The following is a 20,516-nucleotide window of genomic DNA, read 5'->3' on the forward strand; positions in this document are numbered from 1 at the left end:
TCTTTTGTACCTCTCCAGGAACTGCTTTGGAATGGAGAATTTTCTGGAGTTGTTTCCAGTTGTTGCTTGGATGAGCTGAGGCTTTTCTCCTTGTATCTTTGCAGGAAAGCAGAGCGGAGAGAACGTCTGTGGTGAGATGCTCAGGTGGAGTTGCCTTCCGTGCACCAACAGCCTGTTTGTGTCCACGTGATGCACGGTGAAGGGAAGGCTGCTGTTCTGTGAGTAAGCCTGGCAAATGGAATGATGGTTCTGGCCTTTTTGTCAAGTGTGTGAGGAGAGGTCTTTGGACAGGCTGTTCTTTTGTTGTTTTGTTGTTGTTGTTGTTGTTGTTGTTTTTCAGGGGAAATGCTATTTCAGTTGTTAGTTACAGTGGTTGGTTGGTGCTTGTTTGAAAAATGTTGTTCATCTAGAGAAGCAGTGTCTCGCACCAGAGAAGTGAGAAATCTCCTGTACATCCTGTCTTCTCCACGAGCCTTCCATGTAGAGACATTTAGTGCCTCTAAATGCCTGTAGAAATGGTGGGGGGATAAATGGGGAAGAGCTGAGGTGCAGTTTCTGTGCGTGCTCTGTACACGGAGCAGGCGTCACCTAGTGAGAGCTAGGGGCCCTTTGCAGCGTGGTGGATTTGTTTTCCTTGCTTGTTGGAGCGTGATGCTTTTGTAGGTGCTGTGTGCATTGTAAGTAACTGTGAACTGTGCTGAGACTACAGGTGTCCTAGAGGGAGCCCCAAAGTCCTTAGTTGAGTGAGGGCCTTTTTTCTCTGTCTCTCAGTTTTTTTTTCTTCCTCTTTTCTTTCTGTTAGTGTGACATAGCTGGCCCATGAGATAATTCACTGGGAGTTGTGCCTTCTTGCAAAGCTGTGGCAGGTGGGTGCATGCACTTCACTGCTAGTATGACAAAGCTGAAGATGCCTGAGCTGTGTGAGAGCTTTGAGAATTGGATGGAGAGTTCTTGACCAAGGAAGAGCCCTGTGGTCCTAGCCCCCTGTGGAGAGGCTGGGATTACTGAAGGGAGAGAGGATTCTTTGAGTGATCTGAATGGTCTAAGAAGGGAGGTGACAGGTTTAGGGTTCCTTTGCAGTGCTCTGCCCAGGCTGTGACACTGCTGGGGTTTTATTTTGAGTCACTCTGAATACAAAAGGAGACAAATGGTATTTTGTGCAGCCTGAAACCCTGCAACTCTGCTGTAGGGGCTCCAGCCCAGAGTAGGTGCCCTGTCTCCATGACTGCTGACCACGCTCTTCCCTTCTCCACAGTGACCACGGCCAGCCCCTGAAGCCCCAGTCATGAAGACCCTGTACGTCATGCCCAGTGGCCATCTGTCTGTGCTGCCCATGTCTGTGATGGGTGATGGAAAGAGGTTGGGAAAATTGTCATTTTTCTTTTTCAATGCTTTCTACGTTAAATGATGAAATGTTTAGTGTTCACTTTGCTACACCTCTGCCTGCAGTCATTCATGCAGCACCAAAGCCCCTGTACAGTGCATTCCTTAAACCCAGAGTAGAAAATGTGTTATTTGTGGGCAAATTGTATGATGTACATTTTTTATTGCTAAATCTGTCTATGATGTACTTAAAAAATGATTATTTTTTTGATAGAATTAGCTTCAGGTTTTAATTTATTTTTCCAGTCGATCCTTTCTTTTGTGTCCTGACTTGATCTGTCTGGTAGCTGCTGTAATAGTCTTACCATTGCCCTTTGGACTAAGGGTCTGTGTCTGCTGTGGAATTGCCTAGCAGGGATAATGGTAACCTAGTTGCAACTGGAAGACTAGACCAAAGGTGTTTTTCAGTGGCACTCTTTGTTTGTTACTGGTGGTGTTCTTGTTACAGAGGTAGACAGGGGCAGAGCAAATGAAGTGCTGAGTAGGCAAGTGAATGAATGTGAACTTCTCAGTCAAAATTCCTTCTATCAGGCTTTGGGCAGGGGAGGATGTGTTGAAAAATCCTGGGTTGGGAAAAATACTGGGTTGAGAAAGCTGCCAGGCTGCTTCCTGGGAATGCTGCTGCTCTCTTGAAGGTTGAAGGTAAATTCCAGCTTCTCATGTCATCTAGTCATCTCAATATTTCCTTGGCTAGATTATTTTAGAATCAGGAATCTTAAATCAATTACACATTAATTTCTTTGCTGCCTGCTGTTTTTTTCTAGCTTGCATGAAAATTACAGCTCTGGGCTTTCACATGCATTTTAAGGTTTATCTGTTCAAAAATGTGGGGAAATTGTTAGTAATAATATCTAAGAAGTTGAGCTTAGATAGGCAATACCTGATGTGTCTCTTGTGACTAAACTCCTTTTTAGTTTTTTGAGTTTAAAAATGAAGTGTGTGGGAAGTGCTGTCATTCTCAACTACTGTGTAAATGCTTTCAGTTATACAGTGTCACTTTGGCACTTAGTTTTATGTAGCACAGCAGCAATGACATTGAGGTTCTTAGGGGCTTCTGTTGGTTTTCTTTTGTTTTACTTGGACTAGTGTATGGTCAATAAGTATACAGATGCTATGTAGTATATAGAAGAGTTAGGCTGGTAAGGTTATCACGTTGAGAAAGATAATCAGAAATAAATGAAAAAATGCTCATTGATATTGTAGGCTCGCAAGAAACTCCATGAGGAGCGATCTCCAGAGAGAGATCCTTCCTCAGTGGCAGTCAGCCCTTAAATGGGGTCTAGGAGAGGTGCAGCCGGGCTCCATCCCTTGTGGTCACACAACTGAATTGCCTTCACCTGCGCTCCCAGGGCTGACTCAGTGCTCACCTGAGGTGATCAATCAGAGGTTCAGACTGTGATTCAACAGTTCCCATACGGACTAGCTATTCTGTAACAAGGTGTGCTGTCACTGGATCAAACTGTCTGACAGTCTTAACTTAGCATCTACAAGAGGCACATTCTGAAGTTTTTTTCCCTGTTATCTTGTTTCTAAGATGTTGGAGTAATTTCATCAAGTCTGTAGTCTGTGTAGTGGAGGTGAGCAAACAGTGGTGATGTGGTTGTTGAAAAGACTGATGCAGAAAAAAATTAATTATGTTGCCTTCATGTTTAATAGGAGAAGTTACAAGAATATAAAGTTGAAGATGGCTGGAATGAGCTCTTTTATGTGACTCAAGCTGAATTCCATGCAAGACCTGATGACGTCTCTCTTAACATCAAACTTGGTTGCACTGTACCAGTCATGCAATAAATTACAAGATGCTGTGCTCCATGTTCAGGAGGCAGAGAAGAAAATACCTCTGGAGACGAGCTTGGAATGGTGCTCCTGTGTCGTAAAGACACTTGGGGTATTTAATCATCTTTTGATTCTGTCATAATCTTCCGTATCCTCAAAACTGGTCACAGTCTCTTAGTTTCGTTCCACTGACAGCTATTGCTCAAATAATGTAACTCCTCCAAATGAAAGTCTACTGAAGCCAATTGTTTAATGGGGATTTTCTTCCTAAAGTTAAACCTTGTATATTTTCTAACTTCAAGTCTAAGCTAGATATAGTAGCTTCATCAAGGAGAGAACTGTTTGAAGAGTTCCTGGAACTTCACTGCTGAAAGATACATTAATGCCTCACCTGTGAAAGTGGGTTAGGTAGCAGTGTGTCCTGGAGAAGTAATGTCCTTGCCTTCACAGAAAGATGGTGGTTCCTCATCCTCTGATGAACTTTATTCTTTAGGAATACCTTGAATCAGCCCAGGACTTGGAATCTAATACAAGGAATTGGAGAGCTATCAAAAGCGGTCATCTGCTGGCGCATTCTAGCTTTATTAAAATGAAATTTGCTTCGGGAGATGTCCGTCAGTGCAAATCCAGAACGGAATGCTTTTTTCTTAGTCAGAGAACATCTAGCAGGTATCAGTTTCCCTGAGTAACCAGTTTGTGGACAGGAGAGGAGTTTCTTTGTACTAAGGTTCTTAGTAGGCTTGAAGCCCAAGCTATGTATTTGTCCAAGCTACAAGCCTTGGAGAAGACTTGGTGATATCCTGGGTCAGTTATCTTCTGTCTCTTCAGTAAGAGAACGTTGTTCTATACTTCAGCAGCTAATTCAGATTTCACAGACATTTGTGGATCAGCTTTGTCCTGATCAACTTAACAGAACCTGCAGTGAGATAATGAAGAATTGTAGGTCTGTAGTATAAAAGAGAAGCAGAAGGCCACTTTCAGTAAGAACATTCTCCTTCAGAAAAAAACGGTAGGGCCAGGTAAACCAACTGACTTCAAGGTATATCATCTGAGGCACAGCTGGCATAGTGCAAAACAATGTCTGTAGGAAACTCCTTGGTGAAGTTCTGTGTTCCATTCTTCCCGTTATGTTTTCTTTCATACTGACTTCTACTGACTTCCGTTGATTTCACTTCCATAAGTGAAGGTCAGTGCTTTGGGAACTTGAGGCTGTTGTCCTGGTTTCTTGTGCAACTCAGGTTTAAACAACTGAGGTGGTGGCAGTTGAATCACCGAGTTGCTTGGTCCACAGTTAAATAACACTGACCCAAAGCATGCAATGGCTTTTACCAGGACTTTGTTGAAAATGAGTTTTTTCTGCCTTCTAGCTTTGATCGTCTCCTTCACTCTGTGAAACAGTATGTGAGAGAAGCTGAGGAGCTGTCTCACACCGTCCTGGAAATGAAAGGACAGCTATACATGCATGCTGGGACGTTTCTGCTCAAACTGGCCCAGATCAGTAAGGTGCAGTGGAGCGATGCGTGTCAACTGGCAGCACTGTGTTATTTGAAAAGTTTCAGCGTAAGTCACTTTTCACTTTCTGCCTGTAGTTAATGCAGTTCTTGACCACTCTTGCTGTACATGTGCGGAACACCCATATTCCAAAGATTAATTAGTGTTTGTAAGGCTCTCCCCTCACTAAGTCTTACTCTTCCACATGCCTTTAAAGGACGTGGACAGGAGCTAACTGAGTATCTCCCACATTCTTGTTCACAGACGGTCAGTAGAGCTTAGTCAGTCTTAATTCTTTGCCTTATGAAATACTACTAATTTTCCATTTTGTGCAACTGCTGGTGTTCGGAACTTTACTGTCTCTTGTGTGTGCTTACAGCTATTGGCAGTAGTTAAAATTACTCACTTTGTGTCTTCTTCATTGATATGTTGCAGAGTGCCTTCAGAATGAGTGTATATTTCTAAAGTTTTCTTATGCTAGAAATAAGAATATGTTTCCTAATGTTCAAGACTAAACTAAGTGATCTGCTTTTTGTTGTAAAGAAGCTGTGACAAATCCTCTCCTTTCTTCTCCAGGTTCTTAAACCAAAGTCAAAACTAATAAAAGGGGATCCTGCTGGAGAAGACAAGCTGGAAATGTTGGCTTGTGATCGAAAAAGCCAGTCTGGTAATAAGAATTCATCGTTAAGAAAGTTCCATAAATCTCTTTTAATCTTATGAATAGTTACTTGAAAAGTTAAGTGGCTCGATTCCCAACCTTAAGTAGCAAGAGCAGCCCACTGTTGGGGTTGTCCTTCAGTGTTTTTATGTGAAATCCCATTTTTGTTTTCTAGGTCATATGTTGCTGAACTTAAGCCATGGCAAGGAAAATTTCTTGAAAGAGATTGGAATGTTTTGCCAACACAAGGGGTTTACTGACGTTGTTTGAAAGCCTCTTTGGGAGGGGGGCTTCTCAAGAGAGTTCTTTCCTTGGCATAGATGAGACAAGCAGTGTCAGTACACAAGCACCAATGTAAGAAGAACTTAATAAATATGATAATGGTAAGAGGTGTTTCTTAAATTCAACTGAAGCACGACTGTTTCAGAGGAGCTTTTTTAACTCCTTCCTTTTGCAACGAAAGAGGTGGGGCTGTGACAGCTGTTCAGTGTATCAGTGCAAGAGGGTGATGTGCACGAAGCTTCCATTGATGCTTGTTGCTGAGAGGTGGTACTGTCACGCCTGTTTCTGAAGAATTTCTCATGCACTTCCTGCTTCCACAGTGCTGTCTTCTCGTCTGCTTTGATTCATTTTCACTTCAGCTGTCTGCTTAGCCTTTTGTGTCTGAACACTAGGAAGTGTTAATAGGAAGGCACATCTTGTAATGCAAGAATGCAGTTTCCAAGCATAAAAATGAAGTAACTCTAGGATGAATTGCTGAGACTTGATGATGAAGTCTGGCTTTGAAATTGAGTGAGAGAAGATTAGAATACTGGTAGTTTTCTACTTAGTTAGTTTTCAGAAATGTTTAGATTATTAAATCTAAAATGATCTAGCAGGATACAAAACAATAACTACAGCAACAACTATGGCCTTTTTTCTTGATAGACATAGCTAAAGAGAGATACGTGTAGGTATAAAGGAAAAAGTTTATAGTTTTACAGTCTCTCCTAAGGGGTTTGTTTCTTTATATTATTTTGTAATGTGTATTTAAAAGCAAACTAACAAAAACGAAAAAAAAAAAAAAAAAAAAAAAACAGCACTCAAAGGCTTGTGCTTATTATACATCAGATAAAGATTTCCCCTGTTAGAGGAAAAGCAGTGTAAGCATATTTGCAGGAGTAAAAAACAAAACTGAATTCAAAACAGAAATTAAGCATTCAGGTTGTTTTCTTTGCTGAAAATGGTAGATCTCTTGAGCTTTACAGACTTAGAAAAACGGGAAGGATGTCTGTATAATACATCAGCTTAACCTGATACCTCAAAATGGAGAGGTTAATGTTTAAATTTTTTATGTGCTTCCTTGGAGATGTTCTCACCATTTTTCGCCTTGACAGAAAGAGCAAATGTACCAATATGTTTGCCTTGTGCACTTCTGTGAAGTTGCTATTTCTCCTTTAAAAGTTACTTGTGTAATCAAAACAGATGGAGAAATCACTTGAAGAGTGTTACATCTGCTTTTCAAAAGGCTTAGTTCCAGCTTGTTAGACAAAGGCAAACAGGTGGGAAGAGGTTGCTAGGAAGCTCCTAGGATGGGAGAAATCTTCAGAGCTCCTTACTTCTCTTGGAATGAAACCCAGCTTTGATCAGACCCTAGCGTTCCTCCCTAGGACGTAGATACTAACTTACCACTGCTTTGTTTTTGCACAGGTGCTGTTCGAATGCACAACGGTAGTCTCCAGCACCTTGTGTGGCTTGGTTTGCAGTGGAACTCTGTGTCGGTGTTACCCCCAATGTGAAATTTTTAAAACAGCTTTTTCACTTGCCCCAAGAAACATCAAGACTTGAGACAGTTGCTCCTGAATCCATTTGCCTGTTGGACCTTGAAGTCAGTACACTTTCGTACATCTTAAATGCATTTAAGTGCTATTTTCTCTTTTCTTATTTCTTTTCTTCTCCTTTTTTTTCCTTTCTTTTATTTCTTTTGGTATCTAATTTTTTGGTTGTTGTTGTTTATTTATTTTCACAAAAACAGGTATTTCTACTCAGGATGGTATTCACTAGCAACTTAGAATTGCAAGAGAAATTTAATACTCGTAATGAAACACATCAGCCTCCTTTCTTACTGTTGCTGCTGTGCAAACAGTGCTATACTGAGAAGCAAACATCCTGGTGGGATGCTGTTCATATTCTTATGCAGAAAAAAACAACGTAAGAATTCTTCAGTTCGGAAATATTTGAAACAAGCCTTTAGACAGCTTCTGAATTGATTCCCATAGTTTGTGTAAAACTAGTTTGCTTTGTTGGGCTGTTTTGGACATGAATGTTTTGTTGCAGTAGGGGTTTGAGACCTACTGCATACAAGCTTTCTGTAAATGGGCTTAATGTTTCATGTACAGCATTTCTAAACTAGAGCTAGTTTAGAACCTACTAGCTATTTGTTTTCGTCAAACAAGTCACGTGAATAGAAGAAAAAGAGAAAATACTAACTGAGGACTGTTTCCTTTGATACTCAGACCAGAATGAGAGACAAAACTGAAGTTTCTTGCACAGCATGGATTAAGTTCTCTGCAAGCACTGCAAGCCTTCGGCCCGCCTTAATTATACACTGGGCAAGAAGCCTGCAAAATATAACAAGCTAAGATTATTTTTAAAGGTGTACAGTCCATTTTTTCTCTCCTTGTGTAAATTGAACACACAAAATAAACAAAATCAGATGAGAAGGTACTATTGAGAACTGCTGTTAACTTTGTCGGGTAAGTTAGTTTCTCTAGTCAACCTATCAGGTACACTCTCCCTCACTACCTCTTCACATTACAGTGAACTGTAGTGTTGTTTTCTGTCTTTATGTTACTTCAAATAACTCTAGAGAGAGACCTCCTGAAATTTATCACAAGTGTCAGAGAACAATTCTTGAATTTTTCAAGAAAACAACTACACCAGGAAAGAATAAGTGTTAGTAAGACTTGATTTGAATTTGTTGAGGTAGTTTCTATTTCTTTTCAACAGGGCACCAGCCTGAAAATTTTCTGTGATCAGAAGGAATACATTGGAAGAAGTGTCTACTACTGGAAGAAAATCCTGATTAGTTTGGAAACGATAAAAAGAACAAAAATATTCCTGAACCAACTGATCCTCTCTTCAAATGTTTCCATAATGTGGACATTCAGGTGCAGATTGACCAATCTAAGATTGGAGTAAGGTTATATGTCTTTATACAAGCTTATGGTTGTGGTTTAACCTGGAAGATGGCTAAGCATGATGTCATCCTGCACGGAACACCCCTTTGGCCAGTTTAAGTCAGCTGTCCTAATTCTGTTCCCTCCCAGCTGCTTGGATTATTTGCTGAGAATGGCTTGGTTCTGTACAACATGCTTAGCAGGAACTATAAGCATTGGTGTGTTCTCAACATTGCTTTTCTCCTAGAACCAAAACATCGCATCATACCAGACACGCTGAAGAAAACAGTTCCCAGCTGAAAATAAGACACATTTACATTGGGGTTTTTGTTTTATTTATTTATTTATTTATTGTAGTAGTAGTTGGATTTTTTTTTTTTTTTTTTTTTTTTTTGCATTGTGCTAACAGTGAGACTTGGTAGTATTAGAATGCATCTGATAAAGGGGGAAAAATATTTTCTGAGAACTTTTCTTAGATGTGAACCTGTATCTGCTTGGACAACACTGAACTCCCTTAGCACCAACTTTGTTGAAAAAGTATTTTCTTGTCTTAGAGGAAGATGAGTAATACCTGATTACTTCCTGGATGTTGGCATGCACTAGCTGTTCCAAGTATTCACGCATATGTTAGGTATGACTTGTCTTTGGCTTTGGTTGTAGGTCTTTCAGGTTGCAGCCTATGAAGAAGAGGCACGAATAGCATTTGCAGTGCTGGATGCGGTTGAAGGCAAAACTGATGATGCCTTCCTAGCATTTGAAGCTATCAAGAATGTGATTTCATACTGGAATCTTGCCAAGGTTGGTCCCTAACCTGCATTACCCCAAATGCTCTTTCGTTACTTGCATTCCAACTGATTCTTATTAATCCAAATGCTGTTGCTTAGCTTTGCCAAAGAAAGGCAGAGGAGATTGTGAATGGTGATGTTTTGCCAGAAGAACAAGGAGAACACAAAACCTATCTTCTTAAAAGAAAGCACTACCTAACGAAGATCATTGATGAGTTCTCCTCAGATCTGTCAGTAGCTGACAAAGTAAGTAATTCTTGCCCAACATCTTGTTTGGAGAGATGCAGTGGTGTCGCTTACAGTTTCAAATTGAAACCATTTGCAGCCTTTGCTTTAAGGCAAGTGAAAACTTACTTGTTCCCCCAGACAAATAACTTGCCTTACTCCAGTGGGTTGATATATTCTGGGAAACTTCTCTAACAACACGAGAACATGCAATGTTTTGACTCCTGCAAATGGCAATTTTTATGTAAACAAACAGCTTTTTCCCACTATCTTCTCAGTGTGGTTGATAGTTTCCAAGTAGAATTCAGGCTTGTGTGAATTGTCCACTTACATTAATTTTAACAGAGGTTGGGCTTTGCTGGGAAGGAAAAAAAAAAAAAAAAAAAAAAAAAGCAAGGAACAAAACTTAACGACATTTCTGTCTTTTTGTAATGAAAGCCTTGTGAGCTGTTCTACCAGAGTTCAGAATGTAGCCTCTTGCTCTGAGGAAGGATTGCAATCATGACTTGCATTTCAATTAATTTTCTAGCTGCCAGTGTCTATTGAAACTCTAACAGAAATGCTGAATGCAGTGATCCAGGAGCTTGGAGAATTTGAAGAGAAGGAAGAGGGGGATCTTTCCTCCAGAAAGATCTCTCAAGCTGCAGGTTCAGGAGTAAAACATTCCATTTCCTAAGAAGTTATTGTTCTCACCAACTGACAGCTACAAGGTACATGAGCCATATGATTTCAGGGAAGTGTTACGTTTGAATAACAACTCAAAGTTCAGTACATTCTTTTTTTTTTTCCAGTTTTCTCCTAAAACTCTCCCTCAGTGGGCAGAAGATGCCCAGTCTTTACTTCAGATGCTCTGTCAGCAAGTGGAGGCTTTAAAGGTAAATAACTTTGTCACTATATTCAATGCAGAACAGTTGATTTTTTTTTTTATGGTAGGTACTTGGTGATCCAAGCATTGGACAGACATTCTTTCTGGACTAGTGCACGACTCATGAAAACATCTGCTCTGAACATCTGCTGAAATTGAGTGCGAGAGTAAAACTTGTTGCCTATAAACTCTGACTGGGGACTCAGAGATGCGGAGGGAGCCTTTCTAAGGACTGTGTGAACAAGAAAGAGTCCTGCTTTCATCAGCTTGGCTATCGTCCTCTTGGTTCTGGGCTTTTTCTAGCTTTGGAGAACAGTCTCAGAGTTCTGTACAGGACGGGCAGATCTTGAATTATTCCAGCAGTTAACTCTCTATTTTTTTCTCAGACCTTAAACATGCTTTTAAACAGCAAGAGAGTAGGGATCATTCCTTAGGTTTTCTTCAAATACCTATGGAATACCTTTACATTCTCTTAATTGAAACACTGTCTTTAACAGAATGACATTCAGGAAATGAAATGTAATAACTCCGGTGTGAGTGTATCATCTCATTGGTGGTCTGCTAAAAGCTATGGAACAGATGCTATGTCAGATAGTTCTCAGAGAGCACAAAATCTTCATGAAGCTCCCTTAACAGGTAAGTTGTTGCTCTTCCAAACAACTGCAAAGAATTATGTTTCATGCCAGAGCCCAAATCCAGCTATGTGGGAAACACGTGGCTCCCCATTCACTGAATGTACTGCAAGTTTCAAAGCCAAACATAATACTGCACGAGGGAAATTTGGATCTGGCTTTGCTAAAAAGGAAGGTCAGTGGGACTGTAACATCTGTTCGGTGAGAAACGAACCCACTGCCTCCTAGCATGTTGCCTTTCAGAATCCAAGCAAAACTAATACAAAAGCATCTCTTCAACGATTTTCCTTTAAACTTGAAGAAGCGGATGCTCCAAGCATCAGAATTACTTGAGAACTGCTTTTTCTTTAGCTGTTCTGTATGCCAAAACGAAGGAAGTGATGAAAACTGTTGTTCCTGTAAGAATCCTAACTCGCAAAGTCAACCTAGTGTGCTACTATCTGTTGTTCAGGATTATTATATACATAATAAATATATAATATTTATAATATTTATAATATTTATATAATTGTCTGTTAAATTTCAAAGACTGAGAGCAGTATTCCGGTGATCTCAGGAGCATGGAACTAAAAGATGACTTCTTGAGCAGAAGTTGTTTCAGTAACAGCTACCATGGTAATAGGTTGAGATTAGTTAGTAAAAAGCACAGATCTCCCATGAGTGATTTGAAACAAGTCCTCTTCAGTTGCTATTCAACGTCTTCTGTAATTTCAAACACTCAAAGTTATTCAGTAGTACGCGTTGCTGCAAACAGCTTTTTTTTTTCTCAGTCCTGCCTGAATTTTACTTCTCCGCTTCTGTAGACGACACCTCTTTGGCTCTTCTCCGTAATCCTGTATTGTTTGATGTGAGGATATAACTGACCCTTGTGACAGTATGAAGATGCAGGCTTGTTCCTGATCTGAGCCTTGAATTTCAAAGGCAGTAGTATAAGACGTAATTATGCGTGGAGATTGGAGCTTGTTACATTACAGCCTATAATTTCTGCCCCGCCATTCTGTAACTGGGACTATTTTTTTTTCTGTGGGCAAGGAGAAAGTGCGTAGACTCCGAATCTGTTTCTAACTACCTGGGAATTAATTAGCTCAGTAATAAGGGCATTGTGGGGTTAATGTTGCTGTTGTTCTCGAGTAATTCAGTCTTCATGTTTTGCTCAATTTCTGTCCAAAGCTGTGATGATGACTGCGCCATCAGACGATCCACCATCTGATGATGTTATTATTGCTGATGAGCTACCAGCTACCCCAGAGCCTTTCTGGGCCTTCCAGAGGGCTTTCTGTAGGTAGGCCCCAGGTTTACTTCTGTAAGCAGGCCCCCTCTCAGAGATTGGTCTTTGCTTGCTGCTTTGCTGTGCCTACCTGCCTGCTCCCTGTGCTTGCTGCATCTGATACCAGTGGTTGTGGAGCAGGCTCCCCAGGGCTGTGGGCCTGGTCCTGAGCTGCTGCAGCTTAAAGACCGTTTGTGTTTGGGTGGTCCTTCCTGGAGCACGAGGTTGGACTTGATGATCCTTGTGGATGCCGTACAACTTGGGACATTCTGTGATTCTATGATCTTGGTGTTTGCCTGGAAAATACCAGATGATTTTTTTTTTTCCCTCATTTTTTCATGGCATTTAAAGTTGTAGTTTCACTTCTAAATGTGAGAGTGGAGTTGGATAAGGGGAGGGTAAGTTGCTTCTTTATTTTCTATTCTCCCAGGTGGGTCTGTATATTTTCTGCCCAAGTTGTGGTAGCTCTGTAACTGGGAATGTTCCTAATGGTCATAAGAAGAGTCTGCTGCCAGCACAAAATTTGGTCACAGGACTGCCTGCTGGATTCAATTCTCTAGATTGATTATATGCTATTTGAGATGGTGTGTTCTGTTTATTTTTTCCAAGACAATCAGGTTTTGAGGTCACTGAGATGCATTGATTAATCAGTCACTTGCAGTTTGTTTGAGCTCATCCCACACAGAATTGTTAAATAAAACCTTACAATCACTTTGAAATTGTAGCTCTGCGCTACTCTATGCCACTGGTGTGAATGTCTGTGCTACAGATGGCATCCTTCCTCATCCTCAACCTCCCACTGTGCTCCTCATTGGCAAAAGCTGTCTACTTCACACAATGGTTTCTATCTGAGCAGAGATTTGGTCACTTTCCAGTTTCTCTGTGGCACCCCCCTGTGCTGTTAGTTCTTTTTTTTTCTGTATTGGTGTCCTGTCTTGTCTTCAGTTTGCCCCAGGATGCCAGGTCAGTTGAAAAGAATTTTCAAATTATATCCGTCCTGATTTTTTTAATGTATTATCTTTTTTCTTTATGAGGAACACCCTAGTGTCTTCAGAAGAAATCACCATTTCAGGTGTGCGTATTGTTTATCTGCGTAACCAACTAGTCCTCTCAAGGCTCTTGTTGTCTAATGTGTTTGGTTCAGGATCAGTCCATGTTCTTTGTCCTCCCTGCTTTGCTGTTCTCTATGGATTTACCTGAGGTTTTTCTTCAGCCTGCTTTGCTTTCAGTGCTGACAGTCATGAGGAACTCTTAGTTGTATGCTGCTGTGTTCATTTTCCTCAGCACGTTCCTTCTTGATGTATAGCAGGTACTGGTGATAGCAGAGCCCCTGTTCTCTGTGAGTGACTTGTGCCAAGCCAATGTTTATTGAGCTCTGATCTGCAAGATTAAACATAGCTTCAAGCTACCTGTGTGGAATTGTGGTATGCGCTGCTTTGAATTTAGTCCTGCTGGCCAGAGATGGACAAGGCAGGGATGTTGGGATACTGAGGAAAGTGTTGGCGCTTGATATTCTCGCTGGATTTTATTTTTTAAGCAAGCATTGGGAACCACTGAAGTTTAGCAAAGGAGCCTTAGTGGTGTGGTCGTATCAGGTGTACCTGATTTCATGATGATATGTGGTCTTTTAGAAGAGTTTAGGCTCTGACCCCTCAAAGCAGTGAATGGAATGAGTTCCGGGTGATACCAAGGCTAATACAATAACGTTCCAATGAAGCTGTCACAGAAGAGTTACCTATCTTTACCAGCCTGGCTGGTGTGTGATGTATGTTACTGAGACGCTCCTTCCTCTGTGTTTGATGAAGTAGATGCTGTTACATAAGGGCATTAAGGCATTGGATCTTAGCTTCAAAGCACAGTGAAGGCAGTTGGAAGGCAGGAAGGTGACAAGTTGGAATCATATTGTGAGCCCAAATTCAGCAAGCCATTACTGCTAAACAGGGGCCTCAGGCGTACGTTTTAAGTTGTTCTGATTCCTATAAGACTTAAACGTCTGTTTATAGGTTTGCAGTGTAGATGCCTAGGAGCCATGTTTTTCCTAGGGAGAACGGTGTGCTTGCGTATCTTGTGTGCTCTTCAGCAAGGACATGGTAAAAACCAGTCCTGGATGTTTGGTGAGGGAGCAGAGTGAGAGAGGCAAGCCCAGTTAGTGATGGGAGTCCTGATCCAACGGGTTTCTGTGCCTCTCTCTAGAGCAAAGACATTTGGAAATTTTCAGATTAGCTTTGGATAAGCCTCTGAGCTTCTGGATGCTTTTCATGACCAGTTCAGACCTCTCAAAAGCTTGAGGTTTGTCCTTTACTAATTTTCAAGGAATTGCATGGAAAAAAAAATGCATATTCCTTATTTTAAAAATAGAAGCAATAATGAATAAGCTAGTAGTGTCACTGTCATGGAGGAACACAAAGTAGTAGCCAAGCAATAGGAGAAATAAGGAAGAATGTCCTTTGGTTTTTTTCTCTAGGATCTCCAAGAACTGTTGATAAATGTGAAAATATGTAATGTGCACATAAAAAAAGATAGTTCCAACAGTTGGAAAAAAATAATGTGAGGTACCCAAGTTTTACCCCTGGTCAAAAAGCTTTGGAACTCTCCCAGAGTAGAGAACAATTTCCCTGATTTTTCATTTTGCTGAGCAGTTGAAAGCATCCAAGAGGACTTGCTAGGATCTGGATGAAGAAAGAGTGTTGAGAGGAAAGGAAACCAAGTTGTTAAGATCTGTGAAGAAGGAAGGAATTAATTATTGTTTGAATTGGTAGATGCATAGAATTATAGAATCACAAGGTTGGAAATGACCTACAAGGTCATCTAGTCCAACCATCCTCCCATCACCATTGTCACCACAAGCACTAAATCTCATCTTGTAGCTCCTCATGCAGATGCCCCTTGAACACTGCCAGGGACAGCAACTCCACCACCTCCCTGGGCAGCCATTCCAGTGCCTGACCACTCTGAGAAAAACCTCAGAGAGGTCTAACCTAAACCTCCTCCAGTACAACTTGTGGCTGTTTCCTTGGGTCCTGTTTGTCACCTGGGAGAAGAGGCCAAACCCCTCCTCATCATCACAACCTCCCTTCAGGAAATTGTAGAGTGCAGTAAGGTCTCCTCTGAGCCGCCTCTTCTCCGGACTAAACAATCCCAGCTCCCTGAGCCACTCCTCATAAGATTTGTGCTTCAGACCCCTCATCAGTTCTGTTGCCCTTCTTTGGACATTGAGGCCTCAGTGCCTTTTTTGTAGTGAAGAGCCCAAAACTGGACACAGTACTTGAGGTGTGGCCAGAGCTGAGTACAGGGGGATGATTCCCTCCCTGCTGCTGCTGGCCACACTATTTCTAATGCAGGCCAGGATGCTGTTAGCCCTCTTGACCACCTGGGCACACTGTTGGCTCCTGTTCAGCCGGACATCAACCAGTACTCCCAGGTCCCTTCCTCTTCACAGTCATCCAGCTGCTCAGCCCCAAGCCTATAGCACTGCATGGGGTTGTTGTGGCCAAAGTGCAGGACCTGGCACTTGGCCTTGTTGAACCTCAGCCCAGCGATCCAGCTTATCTAGATCCCTGTGAAGTGCCTCTCTGCCTTCAGGCAGGTCAGCACCACCTCCCAACTTGGAGTCATCTGCAAACATACTGAGAGTACACTCAATCCCTTCATCTAGGTCATCAGTAAAGATATCAAACAAGATGGGCCCCAGTACCGACCCCTGGGGTTGCCAGCTGGATTTAGCTCCATTAACCACTACCCGTTGGGTGCAGCCCTCTAGCAGTTCCTTAGCCAAAGAAGGTTATACCTGTCCAGGCCATGGGCAGCCAGCTTCCCCAGGAGAATACTGTGGGAGACCATGGAAAAGGCTTTGCTGAAGTCTAGGCAGACTACATCAATAAATAGCCTTTCCCTCATCTACCAGGCTGGTCACCCAGTCATAGAAGGAGATGAGGTTTGACAAGGACGACCTGCCTTTCATGAACCTGTGCTGGTTGGGCCTGATCCCCTGGATGCCACACACATACCATGTGATCTCACCCAAGATGATTTGCTCCATAACTTTCCCGTGACTGGGGACTGGCTTGTAGTTCCCCAGATCCTCCTTACAGCCCTTCTTGTAGATGGGAATCACAAGAAGTACTGGTACCTCTCCAGTTAACCAGGTGCACTGGTAGATAGTGGAGAGTGGCTCAGCAATCACCCTCACCAGCTCCCTCAGCGCCCTAGGACGGAGTCCATCCGGTCCCATGGGCTTGTGACAGTCCAGATGGAGGAGGAGCTCTCTGACTGTCTCCACCTGAATCACCAGGGGTGTATTCTGCGTAGCATCCCAGACTTCGGGATTGGGGCACAGAGTGCCCTGATGATAACTGATCTGCCTTTTAAAGGCAGGTGTAAAGAAGGCGTTGAGGACCTCAGACTTCTGCTTATCCTCAGTGGTCACATTCCCCGCTGCATCAAGTAAAGGATGGAAATTCTCCTTGGTCCTTCTCTTACCATTGATATATTTATAAGAGGATTTCTTACTCTCTTACTGTGGTGGCCAGTGTGAGTTCAAGTTGGACTTTTGCCGTCCTAACTTCCTCCCTGCATACCTTAGCAACTTCCTTGCAATCTCCCCAAGTAGCCTGTCCCTTCAACTTTGTCACCTTACTGCCCTTCTTGTCTCCCTAGAGCCCATCTGACAGAAAAACATTATTTGAAGACTCATTTCAACAGGTATTGTACTAAAACATATTAGTAGTGGGCATGAGAAGTTGAATTGAAGAAATCTGTTACCTGTATGTCATTCTTAATGCCCTGACACCTTAATAATGTTATTTGAACAGAGACTAACAAAAACTAACAGTTAGCATACAGCCATGCTTGTTTATCTAAAGATCATGCAAAAATGTGAAATTCTGTCTCCAAGTGTCACTATGTCCATGAAATAAATATAAATATAAATATATATATATATATATATGTTTGGGGTTTTTTTTGCACAAAGATGAGAACTGTGTTGGAAACTTCAAAAAAAAATTCCGTAGAAATAATTTTAAACAGCATTTAGTTTTAAAGCATTGTAGTTCGGTACTAATTTTGTAAGAGCAAGCTTCCAGGGTTGTTATGCACCAGTTGTTCTAATAACAAGTGGTGTTTTTTGTTTTTTTTTCCTGACACTTAAAAGCAGGAACTGGGGACTGAGGAATAGAAGGGATAAATAGTCAGTTAAAACTTCTACTGCTATAATGATAAATAATAATTCTTTAAAAATCTGAAAACTTAGGCTGGTTTAAGTGTCTAGAGAGGTAAAACGTATTTCACTCAAGAATGATGAAGCGTTTTTTAAAAAGCTTAGGAGATGAATGCATTTTTAAAAAGCAGAAATGTGAAAGACGAAAAGTAGTGCATCTCTGGTGATGAATCTTGGGATTGTTATTGTAAGCAAGGAAGAAAGGGTGAAAGAGCTTTTGAGATATTTACAAGTTGAAATAGGACTTTTGGATCAGTTTTGAAAAGGTAGCATGTTCTGAGCTGGGTAATGTGCTGCTAGAAGGTGCAGTAAGAGAACATTTCATTAGGAAACTTCAGTAGTGGGCATTTGAGTAAAGATGCCATGAAATTGAGACCTGAAAGGGAAAAAAAGATCGAAGGCTTGATTCTTGAGATTAAAGAATCTCAAGTAGGTGTGTATTTTTTTCTTTATCCTTGTTATCCTGTGACTTACTGGATTTTAGAAATCAAGCAAATACAACAGTGAGAGAAAGCTACAGGAAAGAAATTTACACTAATTGGTCTTTAATCGAGGGGCAAAGAACTTGTGAATAAATTCTAATAAGTACCATCTGTAACAAAATTTACCTTAAGAACAATGTCACTCCATTAACGTTCTGTGGAGAGTCTAAGAGTGAAAGAGCAGTATAACCTTTTGTAAACATAGTCACCTCTTTGCATTTGTCTGTGTAGTAAAGGTGAGCTGGACACTTGCTCAGCACTATCATTTGCACATTTCAAAACAGTGTTTTGGTTTTTTTTAAATAACATCTGATAACCTGAAGGTCTTTTGGTGCAGAAGTGTGTTGTTTTTATTCTCTGTATAGTTCTTTTGATGCATGTGTTACTATAATGGATCAAAAGAGAGCACAGAGCCTTCTGAATACCAGTACTAAGCTGCTTGTCAATGGCATGGAAGAGAACTTGTAGACATTACAGATTACTTTTTCCTCCTCCTCACCTTTACTTCAAAGTGTGCAGCATTGCCAGACAGCATTCAGGTGATAGTTTGTGAGCTTTCCAAGTACAAAAAGTTTGAGTAGGTTTCCAAGTAGGACCAGCAGTCCTACCAGGAGAAGCTTACATAGGAAGTAGGGAAATAAAAAACTCAGAACTTGTCAAAAACAACTTTTGCATTTCACTCTAAGTGTTAGTTTCAAATTTATCCACTCTGCTGGCTACCTATGCTTTTATTAATTTACACTTAGTATTTTGAGGGGGTTTCTTTTTGGCTAGTTTGGCTGTTCGAATTTTTTTTTTTTAATTTCTAGCTTATTGCCTCAGAAAAAAAAGCAATGAGGAAACTTAGGGCTGTAGCAAGAACTTTTCTGAAAGCTGTCTCTAGAGAAAATACAAACTACATGTCAATTACAGTATATGTACTGATACAGAAGTCTTCTAATCTGGAGTCCATGAAAGGCTTTGCCCCTTTTGAGTAAACACGGAAGTACCTGAGCATTTCAGAGAAGAACCTTCAGACCTCTAAGCAGTGTGCACTGAGCTCTAAATGCAGAGGTCAGTAGCTGGACCTGCTTACCAGCACTGCTGAAGGAAATCACTGTAAATGTGCGGTAAAAAAATCACACCTGGCAGGGAGGATACCTTTTTATTAATCACCAAAAAAGCAAATGATGCAAATTCCCAGGAAGCTTTGCAATAATGTTGAATCACTTTCTGGTCCCACTTTTTGAGAAAATCTGCAGAATTACTTTGTTTGGAAAGACCTTAAGAGTTCATCTAGTGAGGCCCCTCTGCTCAAGCTGAGTCAGTTAGAGCAGGTGTCTCATTTGAAAGGAAGAAGTAACTTTATTTTGCCATCCATCAGCTCTCCTGAGGTTTTGTATTGTATTTTGGAGAGATCAAATTGAGAAGCACTGTTGCATCACAGCACTAAATACATCACGGTGATGTTTTCAGTAATGATGTTTCTATGTTTATAGTTAAGGGCATTTGCATTTTATGTTGGGGAAATGTTCATCAAGTGGTGGTTTCACAGCAGCTGTCAACAGAACACCACCACACCATTCTGTTACTGCCCCTCAAAGGAAGACGGGGGAGAGAAAATGTGGTTGGAAAATATATGAACGAAATGCTCATAGGTTGAGATAAGGACAATTTAAAGGAAAAGGAGGAAAAAGAAAAACACCAAACAAAGGCCATACAAGGAGAGAAAACAATTATCCTCTGCTCATCATAGAATGGCCTGGGTTGGAAGGGACCTCAGAGTCCACCTGGTTCCAGCTCCACTGCTGCCAGCAGGGTTGCCAGCCACTAGATCAGCTTGCCCAGGGTGCCATCCAGCCTGGCCTTGGAGACCCCCAGGGATGGCAAATCCACAGCTTCTCTCAGTAGTAAGCAGTGTTTGGCCACCCCTTGGAAAGCAAGGCCTCAGTACATGTTGTGGCCCTTCCCCAGCTCCTCATGCTGTGTGTGGCATCGTATGGTATGCAATATCCCTTCAATCAGTTTAGATCAGTGCCCTGCTGTTGTCCTTCCCCCTCCTCTTGCCCACGCCCAGCCTGCTGGCTCAGGGGCTGCAGAGTTGATGCTGTGCCAGCACTCTTGGCAGGAGCCAAAACATGGCTGTGATACCAGTGCTGCTCTGGCAGCAAGTGCAAAGCACAGCACCGTGTGGCTGCCGTGGGAACAGCAACCTTGTCCCTGCCTGCCCCAGTACAGCACCCCTGCATATGTGCATCACTGCTATAGAGAAGCACATACCAACATAGAAATTGCAATGTTGCACCTGTTATTCTGGCTATTAAACCATATAGAGAGAACAGAAATCTGAGCAGTGTTTGTTGAATGAAGGTTCTTCTTATTTTGAAGTTTCTAATGAGAAAATTCCTCTTTCTCAGGAACGTATTATTTTGTTAACTTAGGAGCTTGGAATATTTTGATTTACAAGATAGTCCCATAAATATACTGGAGTTGAAGATAATTCATTAAGCATTCTGAGTCTTTTCCTTCTTATCTGCTATTACTTCACAAGGCAGCAGGTAATGAAACATACAACAATGTCATTACTTCAAAGGTTT

The 20,516-nt window shown here is 41.4% G+C and overlaps 1 protein-coding gene across 20 annotated transcripts in view; it reads left to right on the forward strand.

Moving 5' to 3' along the window:
• Nucleotides 1-20,516, forward strand: part of LOC149913406 (uncharacterized) — a 45,135-nt gene that overhangs the window by 17,090 nt on the left and 7,529 nt on the right. For 4 of the 20 annotated variants that reach the window (XM_090129659.1, XM_090129666.1, XM_090129660.1 and 1 more), the window contains 14 exons: nt 105-218; nt 1,256-1,359; nt 3,040-3,828; nt 4,527-4,719; nt 5,227-5,317; nt 5,484-5,691; nt 6,998-7,175; nt 7,323-7,498; nt 8,297-8,484; nt 9,127-9,264; nt 9,351-9,497; nt 10,006-10,186; nt 10,268-10,351; nt 10,839-10,977. In XM_090129659.1, coding sequence (XP_089985785.1) covers nt 10,322-10,351; nt 10,839-10,977 — 169 coding nt within the window. In that variant the 5' untranslated portion in view covers nt 105-218; nt 1,256-1,359; nt 3,040-3,828; ... (8 more) ...; nt 10,006-10,186; nt 10,268-10,321. Of the gene's footprint in view, nt 1-104; nt 219-802; nt 867-1,255; nt 1,360-3,039; nt 3,829-4,526; nt 4,720-5,226; nt 5,386-5,483; nt 5,692-6,997; nt 7,176-7,322; nt 7,499-8,296; nt 8,685-8,863; nt 9,265-9,350; nt 9,498-10,005; nt 10,187-10,266; nt 10,352-10,838; nt 10,978-20,336; nt 20,478-20,516 lie in introns of those variants that run through there. The other 16 variants (XM_090129654.1, XM_090129652.1, XM_090129651.1 and 13 more) reach the window with 16 other exon arrangements.

The sequence above is a fragment of the Phasianus colchicus genome, chromosome 37 (genome assembly GCF_987193195.1).
Source record: "Phasianus colchicus chromosome 37, bPhaCol1.hap1.1, whole genome shotgun sequence".
Classification (NCBI taxonomy): domain Eukaryota; kingdom Metazoa; phylum Chordata; class Aves; order Galliformes; family Phasianidae; genus Phasianus; species Phasianus colchicus.